Source organism: Lemur catta, chromosome 1, assembly GCF_020740605.2.
Source record: "Lemur catta isolate mLemCat1 chromosome 1, mLemCat1.pri, whole genome shotgun sequence".
Taxonomy (NCBI): Eukaryota; Metazoa; Chordata; class Mammalia; order Primates; family Lemuridae; genus Lemur; species Lemur catta.
The window spans coordinates 216,200,996-216,217,048 of NC_059128.1; the positions used below are offsets into that span (position 1 = coordinate 216,200,996).

General features: G+C 38.8%; 1 protein-coding gene across 1 annotated transcript in view; it reads right to left on the bottom strand.

Moving 5' to 3' along the window:
* Positions 1 to 4,821: 4,821 nt before the first annotated feature.
* MB21D2 (Mab-21 domain containing 2) overlaps positions 4,822 to 16,053 on the bottom strand; it is a 110,746-nt gene continuing 99,514 nt past the window's right edge. The window contains exon 2 of the mRNA XM_045539945.1: positions 4,822 to 7,672. Coding sequence (XP_045395901.1) covers positions 6,408 to 7,672 — 1,265 coding nt within the window. The 3' untranslated portion in view covers positions 4,822 to 6,407. The remainder of the gene's footprint in view (positions 7,673 to 16,053) is intronic.

The following is a 16,053-nucleotide window of genomic DNA, read 5'->3' on the forward strand; positions in this document are numbered from 1 at the left end:
CTTACTCTCCCTCTACAGCCAACAGCTCTTCATGAAGGGGTCTTCAGCGGTCACACATCTCGCCCCTCATTGTACAAACGATGAGAGCAAACAAGATCCAGAGAAGAGAAGGGATTTGCCCAGGGTCACATTGCTAATGTCAGAACTGACTGAACCCAGGTGGCCCAGCTGCCAGTCTACTGCCCTCTCTGCTGGTGCCAGGGTGTCTCAGCCTGCCCTCTCCCGCCCACTAAAGAGTGTTCTTCATTCAACAGATTCGTCTTCAGGAGACAGTCATTTGGTGAATTTCAACAAACATTATAGAATGTACCCGCCAATCACCACAAAAGATCAGAGTGTTTGATTTTATTTTTAATCATTCTCATTATCTTGTGAAATGGGGAGCTTTTTTATATGTTCCCATAAACGAGGAAGAGTTTGGCTCATGATAACAGACACTTGCTTTCATCCTTCAAGCATAGGCTGTGTTCAGGCCAAAAGGAGTAAGAGTCAGAAACAAACTTCTGTTTATTTCAAGATGTCTTCAATTATCATAACCAAGGACTGTTATCTTGTCCCTTGGGTCAGTCATTTAGGTCATCAGTAAAACACACCTCACAGTCTTTAGTTTGGTGACAGTTTATGAAGCTGGCTTGATTCTGATTTCTATAAAAAGATTTGTAAATGTAAATGGTAAATGCATAGATTTACAAAATGTAAGCAGTAAGATTTTATAGTGGGTTTAAGTCTACCAAGGTCTACACAAATGCCTAGAATTTTATTAAAAATACCATCACATTACAAAAACAAAACAAAAAACAAAAATGCCTAAATTACAGAAATAGTGTTTCAAAAATACAAAGTAGTATATTTACATGTATGTCATTTTTACATCAATGTCAGCTGAAAGATCCATTAAAGTTGTTAGTTATCTTTCATTTGCAGCTAATTCTTAAGTGTAACTAAGTCCCCATATACGCTTTTTTTTTCTTTTCAAAGACAACTCTCTCTCTACCTCCTTAAAAAGAGTAGTATTTTTCTAATAGTAACAGTTCTTCTGCTGCACACTCTTCTGAGCTCAGAATTAAAGTGATGGTAGTCATTTGGTCCAATTCCCTACCCCAACCAGAAACTTTCCTGTAAGTGGTCATCTGTCTTCTGTTAGAATTTGTCAGAGATAGAAAATTAACTTTCTCTAAATGATCTATCTATTCTGTTGATTAAAAGTTCTGAAAGAGAGTTTACTCAAAGTACTGTTATCTGAATGCAATTCAAGGTCTACCTGCTGTCTGAATGCAGGCCCCCTATGGATGCACATCTAGATTTTAAACTAAATAATAAGAACAGATTCTAATACCAGAGGCAGGGTGGCACAGTAGAAAGTTCTTAATTTTGGAAACAGAGAAACAGACAAATGCATTCAAACTGTGGCTCTGCTCAGCCACTTACCTGTGTGACTTTGAACACGTTACTTAATTTCTGAGTCTTGAAGTTTTAGACTCACTGTGTTGTGATACTTAAATAGGTTCATCTAACAGGAAGATCTGTACCAGCATGTGTTCAGTAAGTTTGTTGTGTCCCACTGAACGTGTTGGCACAATTTAATAAGATTTTTAAAAAATAATATTGTGAGAATGAATACTCCAGGTGTGTAAATAGATGGATTTATAAAGATTGAAGTAATTTTGGAAACTGAGGAAGTATTATTAATAGATAGTAAAAGGCAGAAAGGAAGACAACAGCTACTCCGCATTTTACAGAAAAGGATGTAAAGTCGAAGAAACAAGTTTTTGCCTCTACCCACACTCGGCTCCCTTTTTCTTCTGTGATTAATTGATGGAGCAGAAAAATGGTGAGTGAAAACCATGTTAATGCACCTCACTAAGGTCACGTTGAGTCCATTTATCCTGAAGAGAGGAAAAGTCCCGGGTGCAAACATTCTCATCTCAGCTGCCATACCAAATTAAGGCTGTATATCTTTAAATATCTTTGAACAAGTGTTTTTACATTGTGAGTAATATTTGACTTTTCTGAAATTTCTTGCTTATTCTCAACCACACAGACCCATCATATGGTCTCCTTGGTGTTTGTTGACTGTCGGGACCCAACTGTGGATGAAAACTGTCAACTCAAACTTAGAAAACCACACTAAATCAATATAAAAGTTCAGTGTCATATAGAAAATAGTGTAGTTTATGAAACATGCTGCTTTTGAATTTATTGCTTGATAGCACTATAAATGGGCATAGAGAAACAATTATCATAGTTAAATTAGTACCTACCATGTATCTATTTTCTTAAAAATTAAAAAGGTATTTTCCCAGCTAGTTAACATAAAGTAGAATTGTATACATGTTGTAAATAATTCTCCATGGGTGAATATTTATTCTAAAAGTGTGTATTTTAGATCATACATTTTTTGTTTAACTATTGATGAAATCACAGCATAAGGGGTACATTTTTAAAATTAGCTATTCTCAGAAAGAAGCATTGATTATATCACTGTAATCATTTTAAAAATATATTTGTACTTACCTGATATTAATTTAAAAAAACCAGTAATTATCCCTTTCCTTCCTTTAATGTAAGTAGCAGGTGGTACTCCATTTAATGACAAAAAGGATCACCCTCCAGATCAGACTACGGGAAGTGTGAAATGCCTTCCCAGCCTCCTAATGATGACCGGACAGTAATTGAAATAGCTGTACAAACAGCCTGTTCAGTGACTCAGGGACAGAGGTTCTGGAGGGAGCTTCCTGATGGATGCAAGTTCAGGCTCCTTCTCTAGAGTCCACTGCAGAGCTCTGAAGCCGCAGGAAGCCACTAGGTCCTAGGAGTCCCGCAGCTGTTGATAAGCACATGCCTCCTTTTCCTTCCGAGCATTCCCATCGAAGACTGAACCCCAAGTTAGGAAATTTCTCTCAGCAAGGTGATGATGTGATCCAAAAGAACTGACATTTAGTTGTAACCAGGGGGCTTAATTCTCCAAGGAATTGTTACAAAACAGTCACCCTAAAGAAACCTCCAACTGATGATGTGAAAGCATGAGTGTACACACGCGCATGAGTGTGTGAGGGGGTGGTGTACACATGACTGGGAGCTCTTAATCTAACCCCAGAAGCCTCCTCCGCACTTCCTCACAGCTCCACCCAAAAGTAAGATTCGCTCCATTATGTTTGCCTCTCATTTGCTCTGAAATAATTCCATACAGTAATTTAACTTAAGAGTAATTTAAGAGATATTCCTTATTTTTAAAACGTCTGGTCCTGATTGGCTCCATCCACTCTGAAACCAACCTTTACTTGCGTCTTTGGATCTTCCATTTCAGAAAAGAAAGGGAGAGGACAGACACTAATCTACTCTTGAAATAGGTGAACCTAGGTCTCATCAGAGAATCGAAAGCCTGTTGAGTACAGCTTGTAGATTCCCCCAACCAAAAAAATCAGCCACAGGAATGTTAAAATAATGACTCCAGCCTTAAGGCATTTTATATTGTACTTGAAACAGAAGCGATTTTTATCAATCTTCTGGGCTTCAGAAGGACAGACTGGTTAGTAATTCAATGACTTGCTTAAGTTTCAGACAAGAAAACATGTCAAACTATGCCCCATCCCTATGCACCCTCAACACCTGCATCCTAAGTCACAGTACTGATACCAAATTCCAGGAATTTTTTTAAAAAGGATTTTTAAATTACTAGTTCCCAAGGCCCCTGGACCTTTTTTGCGAAGTTTAACCAAGAGTTTTTAGAGTGTTCTTCACTAGGACTAGAAGTAGCAAAAAAAAAAAAAAAAACAAATGTGCCAAGACGATCATGGAAACTAGTTCCTTTTCATGCCTGTAATGAAATTTTGTCTGAAAACACAGCATTTAACATACTGGAAACATTGCAAATTGTATTTGAGATACCAATTCAGAATACAGTTATAGTAGTTTATAGTTGACCTTAAAGCAACAGCCATTTGGATATGCTTGCTACTTCAGTGGTTTACAACAATTTATTTTAACCCACAAACTTTAACATAATGGTCCAAGCATAATAAATTTTAACAGGCTTTAGCAGGTGCATAGTTATTATAGAGACTATGGTATTCTCTGGAATTAATTAAATCAGATAGCATAGCTCTTAAATAAAATATATGTGTATCCCTGATATCCCTAGAAAGAGATACATATCAACTTCAATAGTTTAAATACCCTGAAATAGTTTGACATACCAGTTTAAATATTTTGATGAATTGAACCCAATTCAAACTGGCTAAAATAACCAAGTGTTGACTCATTTAACTAGAAAGTCTAGTGGAGGAGAGGCCTCAAACTTGGGCAGGGGGGATGTGGCTGCTGTTTTTATTTCCCAGCTCTCTATAAGGCCCTCCAATGTCAGCTTCATCCTAAAGCTGGCTCTAGTCAAGACTGTGTGATAGTTGCCAATGGCAATAGAAGCCAAATGCTTCCTCTTCCATATCTAAGGAGAGTGCATGCTTCTGTGCCAGCATTCCAGGCAGAATGCTGAGCAAGTCCCTGAATGTAGCAGTTTACGTCATGTGTCTCTCTTTAACATTTGTGGCCAGGGAAATGGTTCATGAAGATTGGTTTTTCCAATCAGGGTATCTGTCAAGAACTGGGGATAAGGTCATTTCTTGAGAAGGACAAAGATTATATGGAAGATAAGTAGACACTAGGAAAAAAATTGGGGAAAGAGGAAGAATGAATACTGGATGTTCACTGTATGGGTATCTGGTCTGAAAGACAGTAGCAAGCCCATGGCTGTATTTACTGAAAATTACTGTTAGTATTACTAATAAGAAAATAATTACAAATTACAAATGAACAACAACAAAATTTCAAGGCCAGTATGTTTCCTTTTATTATTATTATTATTATTGTGTTTGACTTAAGATGGTTTAATGATCTCATTTTCATTTAAAAGCATTACATTAATTCCCATGCAAAAACCTAAGACCACATATCTGATCTCAATTGGCCAAAGTCCAACCTATGAGTCTGGACATTCAAGACCAAAACCAAGATGTTGTTTGGCCTTTCCATTAGTGGACATCATGGTGTCCTTTGAGAGATCAGCAGACCCCAACCCCTCAAACACTAGTTTGCCATGAGTCCATACTAAAACAGGGGCCCAAAGCCTTGCAGCACCTAAACCTGGCAAGTAATTTCATTCATGAAGAGAGGACACCTCTATAACAAGCCTGACACCCACAGGTATTTCCTGGTTCCTGCCCTATAGCAAAATCTGCTTTTGAACAGACATGGGATCTTCTATTTGGGGATTATAAATTCTTCCTGCCAGTTTTCCTCAAAACTCTCAGGAGAAGCAAAGAGACTTTACAAAAAAGCATACCTCTATACCCCAAAAGAAATAAATACAAAGACACCTACTTTATCAAGTATACATTTTCCCCAGCTTTAGATAGAGTCAATTAACAGTATAAAGCTTTAAAAACTTCTCTAGTATGACAGGAACCAGGAATATCACAGAGGGCAAAACAGGACCCCACAATTAAAGGAGAACTAAACAAATGCAAAGAATCATTCCACTGATAGAGCAAAATGGGCTAAATGAAAAAATGATAGCACTTCAACAGTGGATGTTAATTTATATTGAAACACACTTTGCAATTCTGACAATGGCAAAGATTTCATTAGTGCAAATAATAATTATAATGGTACTTTCTTTAATAGGATTTAAATAAGGCTTCAAATAATTACATATGCTAAACTAACATTTGGAAACCTTAATTCTGTTTGGAAAACTATCAAACACACCCTCCAAACCATCCAATGTTCTCTGATTTGAGAATAATTACATTCAATGAAGTTGCTCCAAAACACAATTTGTAGCATTCTCACTTTCAAAGTTTACATTGTCTGATGGAAAGAGGGAAAACTACTCTGGCCACTGGTCAAAAGAAATAAACCCAGCTAACCTGCCAGGTAGTTCCCCACCTCATGTGATTCTCAAAAATCAGTAGTTGTGAAAGCTCATCAAAAAAGAAAGACAAAAAAAAAAAATAATAGAATCCTTAATTGTCAAAAAGAGTTTTGTTTCCCCATAAACATTAACAAATTTGCACAAAGTGCGAAACAGAAAAAAGCAAGAGGACTCATGGGCATTTTCATCTATGGCTCAAGTTCTCCTTAAAAAAACAAACAAACAAACAAAAAAAACAGCAACCAACAAACAAAACTTTGTGACAACTACAAAATATAAACAACAACAAAATCAGAGGCAGAATGTGAAATAGTAATATACTGTTTCAGAGCCTGCACCATCCTGCAGAACCAGGAAACTTAAAATTTGTTTTTAACAAATCCAACTGAGGCTGGATATGTAAAAAACAGAAAGCATCACAAACCACACTACACATTATGAGAGTTTTAGAACCAGGGGGAAAAAGTCAGCAAAACACTCAGAAAAATTTGTCATCAATTCTGAAATGGGGCCTTGTGACGTCATCAGGGTTGATAAAGACAGAGATTGACTTTCCCGGGTTCTCAGTCACAAGCTGCTGCAGTTTTTTGGCCAAACGGTCATCAGGCTGGTTGGGGTCCCCTCCATCGGACTGCGGGGAGGGGATGCTGGTGGTGCTGCCTCGCCTCTGGAGCTCCAGCGTCAGCCGGTTGGCCGCCTTGACGTGCTCGATGGCGGTGCGCAAGTGCTCTGCCGGGTCTGAGCGTACAGAAGAGAGCTTCCGGGCGTGGAGCATGACTGTCTCCTCTGACAGGTGTTCCAGCATGTTGCACTGAGGGATGAAGTAATTGGGACACATCTTGTTGACCAGACAGTGTTGCAGGTCATCAATGAGGCCCAGCAGAAAGTGGGCTGCATAGTCTTCTTGAGCCAAGTAGTTGGCCGGAAGTCTGTCGCAGGCCCAGAGCATCATGCTCCGCAGGTGATAGGGGCTGATAGCCTTGGGCCGGGACAGGAGTTTAATGATGATGGCTTTGCAAGCCTGATAGGCCTGCATGAGGCTGCTAGAGATACACTTCTTCAACTGCACCTCGCTCCGCGCAAAGGACAGCCGCCACTCATTGTCCTTCTTGCCCTTGTAGGAGCAAGCAGGCACCAAGTAAAACCCACTGATGACCTCTTCCTCAGTAATCTTCCCATCCCAAAAGTGGTTCTCCATGAGCCAGCTCTGGGCCACTGCAGGCCAACCTTTGAAAGATACCACAGGGACAATATCGTACAACATGCGACTGCTCCCTACACCCAGAATGATGGAGATGATGGTCCCATTTTTTTCTACCTTTTCTACCTTTGGCATCCCCCGCTGGGGTTTCTTCTGTATCTCTGATAGTACAATGCTGATGGAGTCATAGAACCAGTCGGCCACTTTGGTAGGGGAGAAGAAGTAGTTGGTGGCACCATTGATGTGATCTACGATGGTGCAGCAGTCTTTCCATTTACTGATCGTCCCTTCGTCAAAGAGCCGAAGGCTCAGCCAGGAGTGGCACAAGGCTGAGTGGCGCATATCAAGCGTCACAGGCTGATTACGGTCATGCAGCTTGAGGGCTGGCACCAAAAGCGTGAAGTCCATATCGTAGTCAGTCCCCCGGGCATAGACATTAAGCTCATCTAGGTCCAGGTCCACCACACCTTCCCGGACTCCTCCAGAGAGCAACAGGTACTCATTAGCCACTGGAAGTTTTTGGTCCAGCTTTTGCACCATTCCTAGAAATACAAAGAGAAAACACCACTATTATAGGAAACACAGACAGAATCTTAAGCATTAATACAAAATGCTCTGACCTTCCAAGATCCAAAATTCATCATCAGTACAAAGCCAGATCTCAGGCTGCTGCATAGACCCAGCTGACAGTACTTTTTCACCAGTGCTAGAAACTACCCTTTTCCAAGTGGAAGAACCACAATAGATTTTTCTCTCACAGTGAAAAGCAATACTATTTTCAATCATAAACCAGGGTTCCCCCGGTCATCACATCACATGCCATCCATCCACTCAGTCACCCAGGTTAAAAATTTCAGTAAGTTTCAACTCTCCCTTGCCCTTCTTACTACCAAATCTTACCTATATAACCTCTGCCAGGGTTTCTCACTTCCTTCCCTGTTCCCCATCTCTGCTGCAGTCATGAGTTTAGGCCCTTTTTGTCTCTTACCAAAGCCATCTCCCTCTTCCAGGCTCGTCCCCCTCAAACTTTTCTCTGTACCAGCAGTTCTCAATGTGGGCTGCAGACACTTCCAAGGGGCATTGAGGTCATAACGCTTTTCATAATAATACTAACACATTATTTGACTTTTTAACTGTGCATTGATGGTATAAAAGCAATAGAGAGCAAAACTGCTGTTACCTTAGCACTAGCCAAGACGGTGGCACCAAACTGTACTTGCAGTCAGTAGATTCTTTACCACTGACATGCACTAACAATCAAAAAAAAAAACAAAAAAATTCCAGTTTCACTTAACAAAAATCCTTGATGGAGAAGAAAAATCATTTATTTTATTAAATCTCAACCTCTGAGTCATTATAAAGACTATCTTTCTATTAGTTTGTGTGATGAAATGGCAAGTAACCATAAAGCCTCTCTACCTCATACTGAAATTTGACAGTCTTCAGGAAAAGCACTCATATAACTGAGTTGTGAGCTGAACTAGCTTCTTTGTTCATGGAATGCCCTTTTTATTTTAAAGAACAATTGATAAACTCTGGGTATTCAAACTTGGGTATTTGGCAGACATTTTCTTTAAAAATGAACAAAATAAGCCAGCCTGGCTTCAAGAAAGCAACTGATAATATTTATTGCCAATGATAAAATTAAAGCTTTCAAAAGAAAATTAAATTTCAGAAAACTCATATCCTGCACTATGAGCTTGACATCTTCCCAAATTGTATGTTTCTGATGAGACTGGTGACAATATTAATGAATGTGATTTTTTGACAAGATTGTGAGTCCTTCAACATGAGAACCATTTCTCAAATATGTATTATGTAGGCACAGGGTCTTCATTCAGTAGGCACACAACTGAAACTATGATTAAATGATAAAATAACAAATGTATGAGGTTAATTAGGTGGATGGAATTAATAGATGGAATTAACACAAGTACTTAAATAAAGGCTAGACTTAAATGACTGTTCCACGAACAACATACAAATTTACCCTCCCCACCGCCTGTCTTTTTATTATATACTTGTTTGTGCTTCATTATCTGATGAACTACTAGCATCACTGTTTGTGATTTATTTAACAACTTTCCCCCAAAGATCGCAAAGAACTACTAGAAACCAATATTCCATTACTCATTGCAATTATTAATACTTTGAATCAACACAGTTTGTTATTTATAGGACAATCCCAAAGCAAATAAATAAACCATGTATATGTGTTGTGTTACCATTATTGGTATAGACTGAATGCCTGTGTCCCCTCTACTCATATGCTGAAATCCTAACTCCCAATGTGATGGCACTAGGACATGGGGCCTTTGGTAGGTGATTAGGCATGAAGATGGATCCCTCATGAGTGGGATTAATGTCCTTATAAAGAAACCTCAGAGAGCTTCCTCACTCCTTCCACCATGTGAGGGCACAGCAAGAAGGCTGCTGTCTATGAACCAGGAAGGGGTTTTTCACCAGACACTGAGTCTGTCAGCACCTTGATACTGGAATTTCCAGCCTCCAGAACTGTGAGAAATAAATTCCTGTTGTTTATAAGCTATTCAGTCTATGGTGCTTTGTTATAACAGCCTGAATGAACTAAGACAACTACTAATCTATTTTAACATTTAACACTCATTTATAAAAACATGCTCTTTTTCATTCTTTAGAATCCTATTTTCCAAACCACATTAATAATGAAAATATCTTTTATTTAGGACCATTTCCTTACATATAGATAGGAATATAACAAGTTATCATTCATTTTCTTTTTAAAGAAATCAAAATCAGTAAGTTATCCAACATTATAGAGTTGGCAATTCATCAGAAAGAAAATCTAGCACACCTGATTTCTTGGTCTGTTCCTCACACTATCTATACGTAATAAGCCATCCAGGTCCCTCTTCAATAAAGGACTTATCCCAACTGCTCAAGTACAACTCCTTAAGGCAAAGTGCCACCTTAACCAAGGTCACGTCCTGTTGCTGGGGTGGGAGCTGGGGGTGCACATCCTGTAACTGATCAGTGTGAGAGTGTCCCCAGCTCAGGAGACTCTGAAGGGCTGTTCACATCCAGAGTTCCCAGCGGGGTCAGCTGAGGCTAATGATGAGCCTGGAGGGAAACCTGACACCTCTTTCTACTTAATCTTGCTTCCTTCCCTCTCTTCCCCAGGTGCAGAGCCCAAGGATGCTCCTTAATAAACATTCTAACTCCATTTCAGAGGCTGCTTCCTGAGAAACCCAACATACTATACTACATACTAACCAAGCAGAAAAAAGGCTTCACTATAAATCCAGTATGGAAAATTTATTTTCCTTTTTAAAGTGTTTTTTAAAAGGCAAACTTAATCAAGATGGAAAGTTCTCATAAACATCAAGACAAAGATCCATTACTCAATTGTCATCATGTTTTAATATTAACCTCATCTTTATAATGTAACAAATACTACGATCCCAAGTGTTAGCTGTAGCTATAAAAGGATAGGATTGATTTCTCAGATTCCAGAGTAGGTTGTGAAAATCATTTTCATTATTTTCTGAACCTACTTGTAGATACAATTACTTTCAAAGAGATATATTGATAATGAAATAACTTACTCTTCATTATTCCAAATATTCCTTCATTCTAGCTATTGGAGTATCATCAATATACATGAGAAAAACCATGAAATACTGTATTGTGGTTAGTAAATAAGATCTGAATCAATTAAAGTGGTACTGTTATTTGAGTACCACATTATTGTCCTCTTGGGCATAAATAACTCAAAATTCTGTATGTCCTTTTGTCCCAGAAAGGAGCAAACCGGCTCTGGAAACACCAGCTAAGACCTGTCTATACAACCAGAGTAACTTTTGCATTAACAACCTAGAGATAATTTGCCTACAAAAGTGCCACTGAATTTTACCTTAGATTATCACAGTTCAGATTGGTTAGTTTTGGGTAAAGACATAGCTAAAACTCCCTTCTGCCCTCTGCTGGATTAAAGAAGTTTTAACTTATTTTCACTTGGTGTATATACTAGAACATTCCTGCCAGTGATAAAATAATTCTTTTTCCTTTCAACTGCTGTTTATGTACCTAGTTAAAATGTTGACTCTTTATTCAAAAGAGCCAATATAAAGTATTTGTCTAAATTCTAAAATTTAGGAGTTAGGGTAATTTTAGACACTTCTTGTTAAAGTGAAGAAAGAACTTTAGCAGCAGAGAGAGTACTGCAGACATTCATTTACTAAGCTCCTAGAAGTTAGAAACAAAATCCCTAAGGTCACCCTGTTCCAGGAGCTAATCCCTTGTGACATCCACATTTCTATTTAGCCTTCCTGAGCCCATTAGCAGGCAGTTTTATAAACGATTTGGTAACATAAACTGGAGCCTTTCCCAACACTATACAAGCCCAAACGTCCTCCATGAAAACTTTCCTGGGTTAAGTCTAAGTGAAAACAAGCTGACATCAGCTATCACAGCAGATGGACTGACATGTAACTAAAACACAAATGAAGGCTGGGAGGGAAAAGAGGAGGAAAAAATTTCAACTGCACACTTTGGCTGTAAGGATCAGTTCCAGCAAGTGCCATCTCTGAACTGATCTAAGGATTTCTGTATAATTAATTACAGGAAGGTAAGATCAAGCAACTCTGTTTAGTTATTACATTACCCAAAGCCTCAAGTGGGAACAAAAGGAAGATGCACATACACCACTTGGCTTGTTAGCAGCAAAGACAAGGTGGGATGGAGAAACAGCTTATTTCCCTGGGTGGGGGGCTCTTCTTTTCACGGAAGCATTGGCACGTTTGCTCTTAAAAAGCCTAAAGTAAAACTGCCTCTCAGTTTCCCTTACTGTAATTCTCCACTTTTGAGTTTTGATTAATTTCACAGTTTCTACTTAAGAAGACCTTAATATTACCCTTTTATATAGATACAGAAGTCTTGAGTTTAAGAAATGAGTTGCATGTCATCCTTTTAGTTCTTTGCTGATTATCTTTAGAATATGAAGTGAAAAATAGAACTCTGTCCCTAATTCCCTTATGTTCTAGTAAATAAAACTTTATCACATTCCACTGAATTCATATTACTAACCTCCATCACTCAGACACATAATGCCAGATTGTTAACATCAGAGAGCAAGAAACTAAGTATCATTTTCTTTGTCAGTCTCCCATCTTCACAACCCCAACCCACTAGAGATGTGAGAACTCAAGTAGACAGTTTAACTAAGTAGATAAGTGAAAATAGTACTTGTATAGATCCCTTTAAAACACACACACACACACACACACACACACACACTCCCTTACCTATGTTGAAGGGAGAAAAACCTATAAAAGAGATATTAATAAAACTTTTAAATCTTATAATTAAAGTTACAAAATTAGATGACTTTTATCTCTTTATACATCTTTGACTATATATACATACACACACATACACACACACACACACACACACACACATATATATATGACCTCTATGGTCCTGAATTTCTCAATAATATTCATTGTTTCATATAAAAGAGTTACCTTTCTTGGCCCCAACTCATTGGCACACACCAATGACAAACAGTGCCTTATTATGGTAGTGATTTTTAATGGTTGGAAGGGTACAGAGTGGGACAATGTAGACAGAGTCCTTTTTTGATTTTAATGTATCCCTTGGAGCAATAGTCTCCTTGGTTGAAAATAAACGATATAAAATCTTCCTATAAGATATTATAATATATGCTTCCAAAAAAGAAATTTTTTTAAGCTCACCTGACATTCTGAGAAACATCTAAGATGTGGGCATGGCCAGCTTTTTCTAACAAAGTCACTAATATATGGAATTTTTAATGACCCAAATTTGAGAAAGGTTTTTATAGCATTTTCCTCATTCATGCCCAGAAACCACCTATCTGAAGTCCCTCACTTTATAGGTGAAAAAACTGAGGTTCAGGGAAAAGAAATAACTCACTCAAGGTCACACAGCCTTAGTGACAGAGTATCAGCATTGTCTTACTCCCACATTTGCTGAGAAGGTCAGAATGGCATAGACATGCTGTTCTCCCTATGACAATGACCTCCCTTGACATGACTGCAGAATGAATTAAAAGGGAAGTAGCAGAGGTCAAACAGCAAAGTGACTGCTGTGCATTTCATTGGTCAAAGCTTTTGCGGGACTTTGGATAAGGAGCAGAACATCTCTGACTATCCCCCTTGATCATAAGGAAGAATGGCCGGATCTGCCTTGAAAGATGCCATTAGTACTCCCAAGTGGACTGTAAGACACTGGAAATACAGAAGACATCAGTGGAGCCTCCCAGCTTTTCAATAATCTATGAGTGATCATTAATATACACAATTATGGTAACGTGTTTTATAAGTCAAAGAGTCAGTTTTGTTTTGCTTAATTTCAGAGACTACTGCATGTAGTTTATTTAATCTTTTAGAAAACTATTAATTCATGCATGGTAATGGTAATGCTATATTAACCAGAATGTACATATCGTAATAGGACCAGTTCAAAAGATGCCTCCTCAAAGAAGTCTCCCTTGACTGTTTCCAACTTTGATACTGATAAGTGTTGCAAAAGCATTGGACTCGGAATCAAGAGAGGCTTGGGCTTGGATCCTGGGTTTGTCATTTACTGTTTAAGTAAGGTGATAAGTTATTTAACCTCTCTGAGCTTCCAATGCCTTATCTATTAAAAATAAACTGACAAAAAAATAAATAAGTATATGAAAACCACCCTTACAGGGTTGATATGAAATGCTTTTACGACATCATAGATATTTAGTCCATTTTCTCTATATGTTAGTCCCTTTTTCCACCACCCTTAAAACTGGAATAGCAAATAACACCTATTACACAGAGTTGTTTGGAAGATTTAATTTAATGAGATAATCTAAAGCCTCTAGTACAGGCAAGGCACATAAAACATGTCAGATGATGGGAAATGAAGGGAGTATTCTCTTCCCTGGCAGTAGCAAGACTGCTGCTCACCAGGGATGCTTCCTCTGAGTGGCTGTCATCACGTGCCGTGACACACGGCTTGGTAGGCAGAGGGCAGGCTGGATTCCAACCCTTCTTATTCTCTCCCCAGGTGCCCTGTGGCATGAACAACCTGTACACCCTGGTGGAGGGCCTTGATCTGAATCCATAGGTTAGCACTTTCGATGCCTATTATCGTTGTGGCCTGTATTTATGGCGTATTTTCCCTCCTAAACAAGATAACAATATACAATCTTCCCTTGGTATACTGAGGGGTTTGTTCCATGAACACCCTCCTACCAAAATTCGTGCACACTGAAATTCTGCAGGTGGCCCTTGGGGAACCTGCTTATATGAAAAGTTGGTCCTCTGCATACACTACTTTTGCATCTTTCCAACACTGTATTTTCAATCTGGGTTTGGCTGAAAAAAATCCTCATGTAAGGGACCCATGCAGCTCAAACCTGTGCTGTTCAAGAGTCAACGGTAAAGCACTGGCACAGGCAACTCAAAGTGGCTCAGCAAATCAAAGAAATTATCACAGGCAATAGTCAATAAGCTCTCTGTGGTCAAAGTTTTTTTACTACACAGCTAGGACAGACCTTGGGATTAGAAGACATCTGCTTGTTGAATGTACCATTTGTTTCAATCAACTCGAATACCTACCTCATTAACCAACTCTGGCATCATGGAATTTGCTAGACCATATAATGATATACTGTCAGCATATATGTATAAAATTGTTTAGTAATAATCCAAAAGTCAAGTGGGGGGGGAAGCTTCTCTAACTTTTCATTATTTTCCTTCTTAAAAATTAAAACAGAAGTTCTAGAAATTGGTGGTGTCAAAGTCTACTAAACTATTTTAAACAGAATAAACATAAGTTGACCTGGATTCAAGTCCAACACATCCACTCTGGGCCTCAGTCTCCTTAAACAAAGTTGGGGAATAAAAACTAGTACACAACTAGTTTGTTGGGTGGCCATGGGGACCAAAGGAGAGAGTGCACACCGAATTACTTAATATGTGGTCTAGTACTTAGTTGGCAATCAATAAATGAGGGTTTCTGGGCACACGCATGCACGCATGCACACACATTTAAATATATTTTTTCCATCAAATAAATCCTGCCCTTTCTTTCTTTTTGGTACTTAGGATAGTATAAAAACTCAGTTTCTGACATTCAGAATTTACTGGCAAGACTCAAAAGAGAGTCTCGTTAGCCCCTTCTAGGAGATTCTCAATAGGGCACAAAAGCTACAGACTGATTAATTTACAAGAGGAGTGTTCACTTGAGAAGGCTCATTCTTGAAAGACAAAAACAATGGCAAGTGAAAAGCAAGAGTAATGCCAACCTGATGTCAATCGTATCAGTGATGACCATGTTAACTCCCTCCTGATCTTCGCAAGGACCAATAAGAGATGTTCCGAACGCAGTCAACTGTAGCCCACCACCTCTGCCTGTGACCCAGCTGGGTCTGGCTCCCATTCCTTTCTCACTTTGGGATGTGTATGCAAACAACTTGATTACTCTGAAACTAAAAAGCTGGATGTGATTGGGGAAGGGGCCTACATTTTATAAGAAAAATAATGAAGTAGGCCAAGTCCAGGAAATTGCAAGAAGGATGAAGATAGGATTCAAAACTCAGGTTTCACTATTCATACACGGGACACGTACGTATTAGCAGTCCTATGAGCCGGTGCTGTGCTAGATACTGAAGATACGAAGGTAAGGAGAAACACATGGTCCCCAATGCATACTGCTTGTCATTTAGTGAGAAAAACCAAATGTTAATTGTATCAATCAGGATATAAGGTTATGCTGAGTAACAAGCCAATATCTCAGTGATTCCAAACAACAAAGTTTTACTTTTTATTTACACTAGATGACCATCAAGGGTTGGTAGGGCCTCTTTGTTTCTTAATCCAGGACCCAGGCAGACAGAGCAACCCCTGCCTGGAAAGAACTTCAC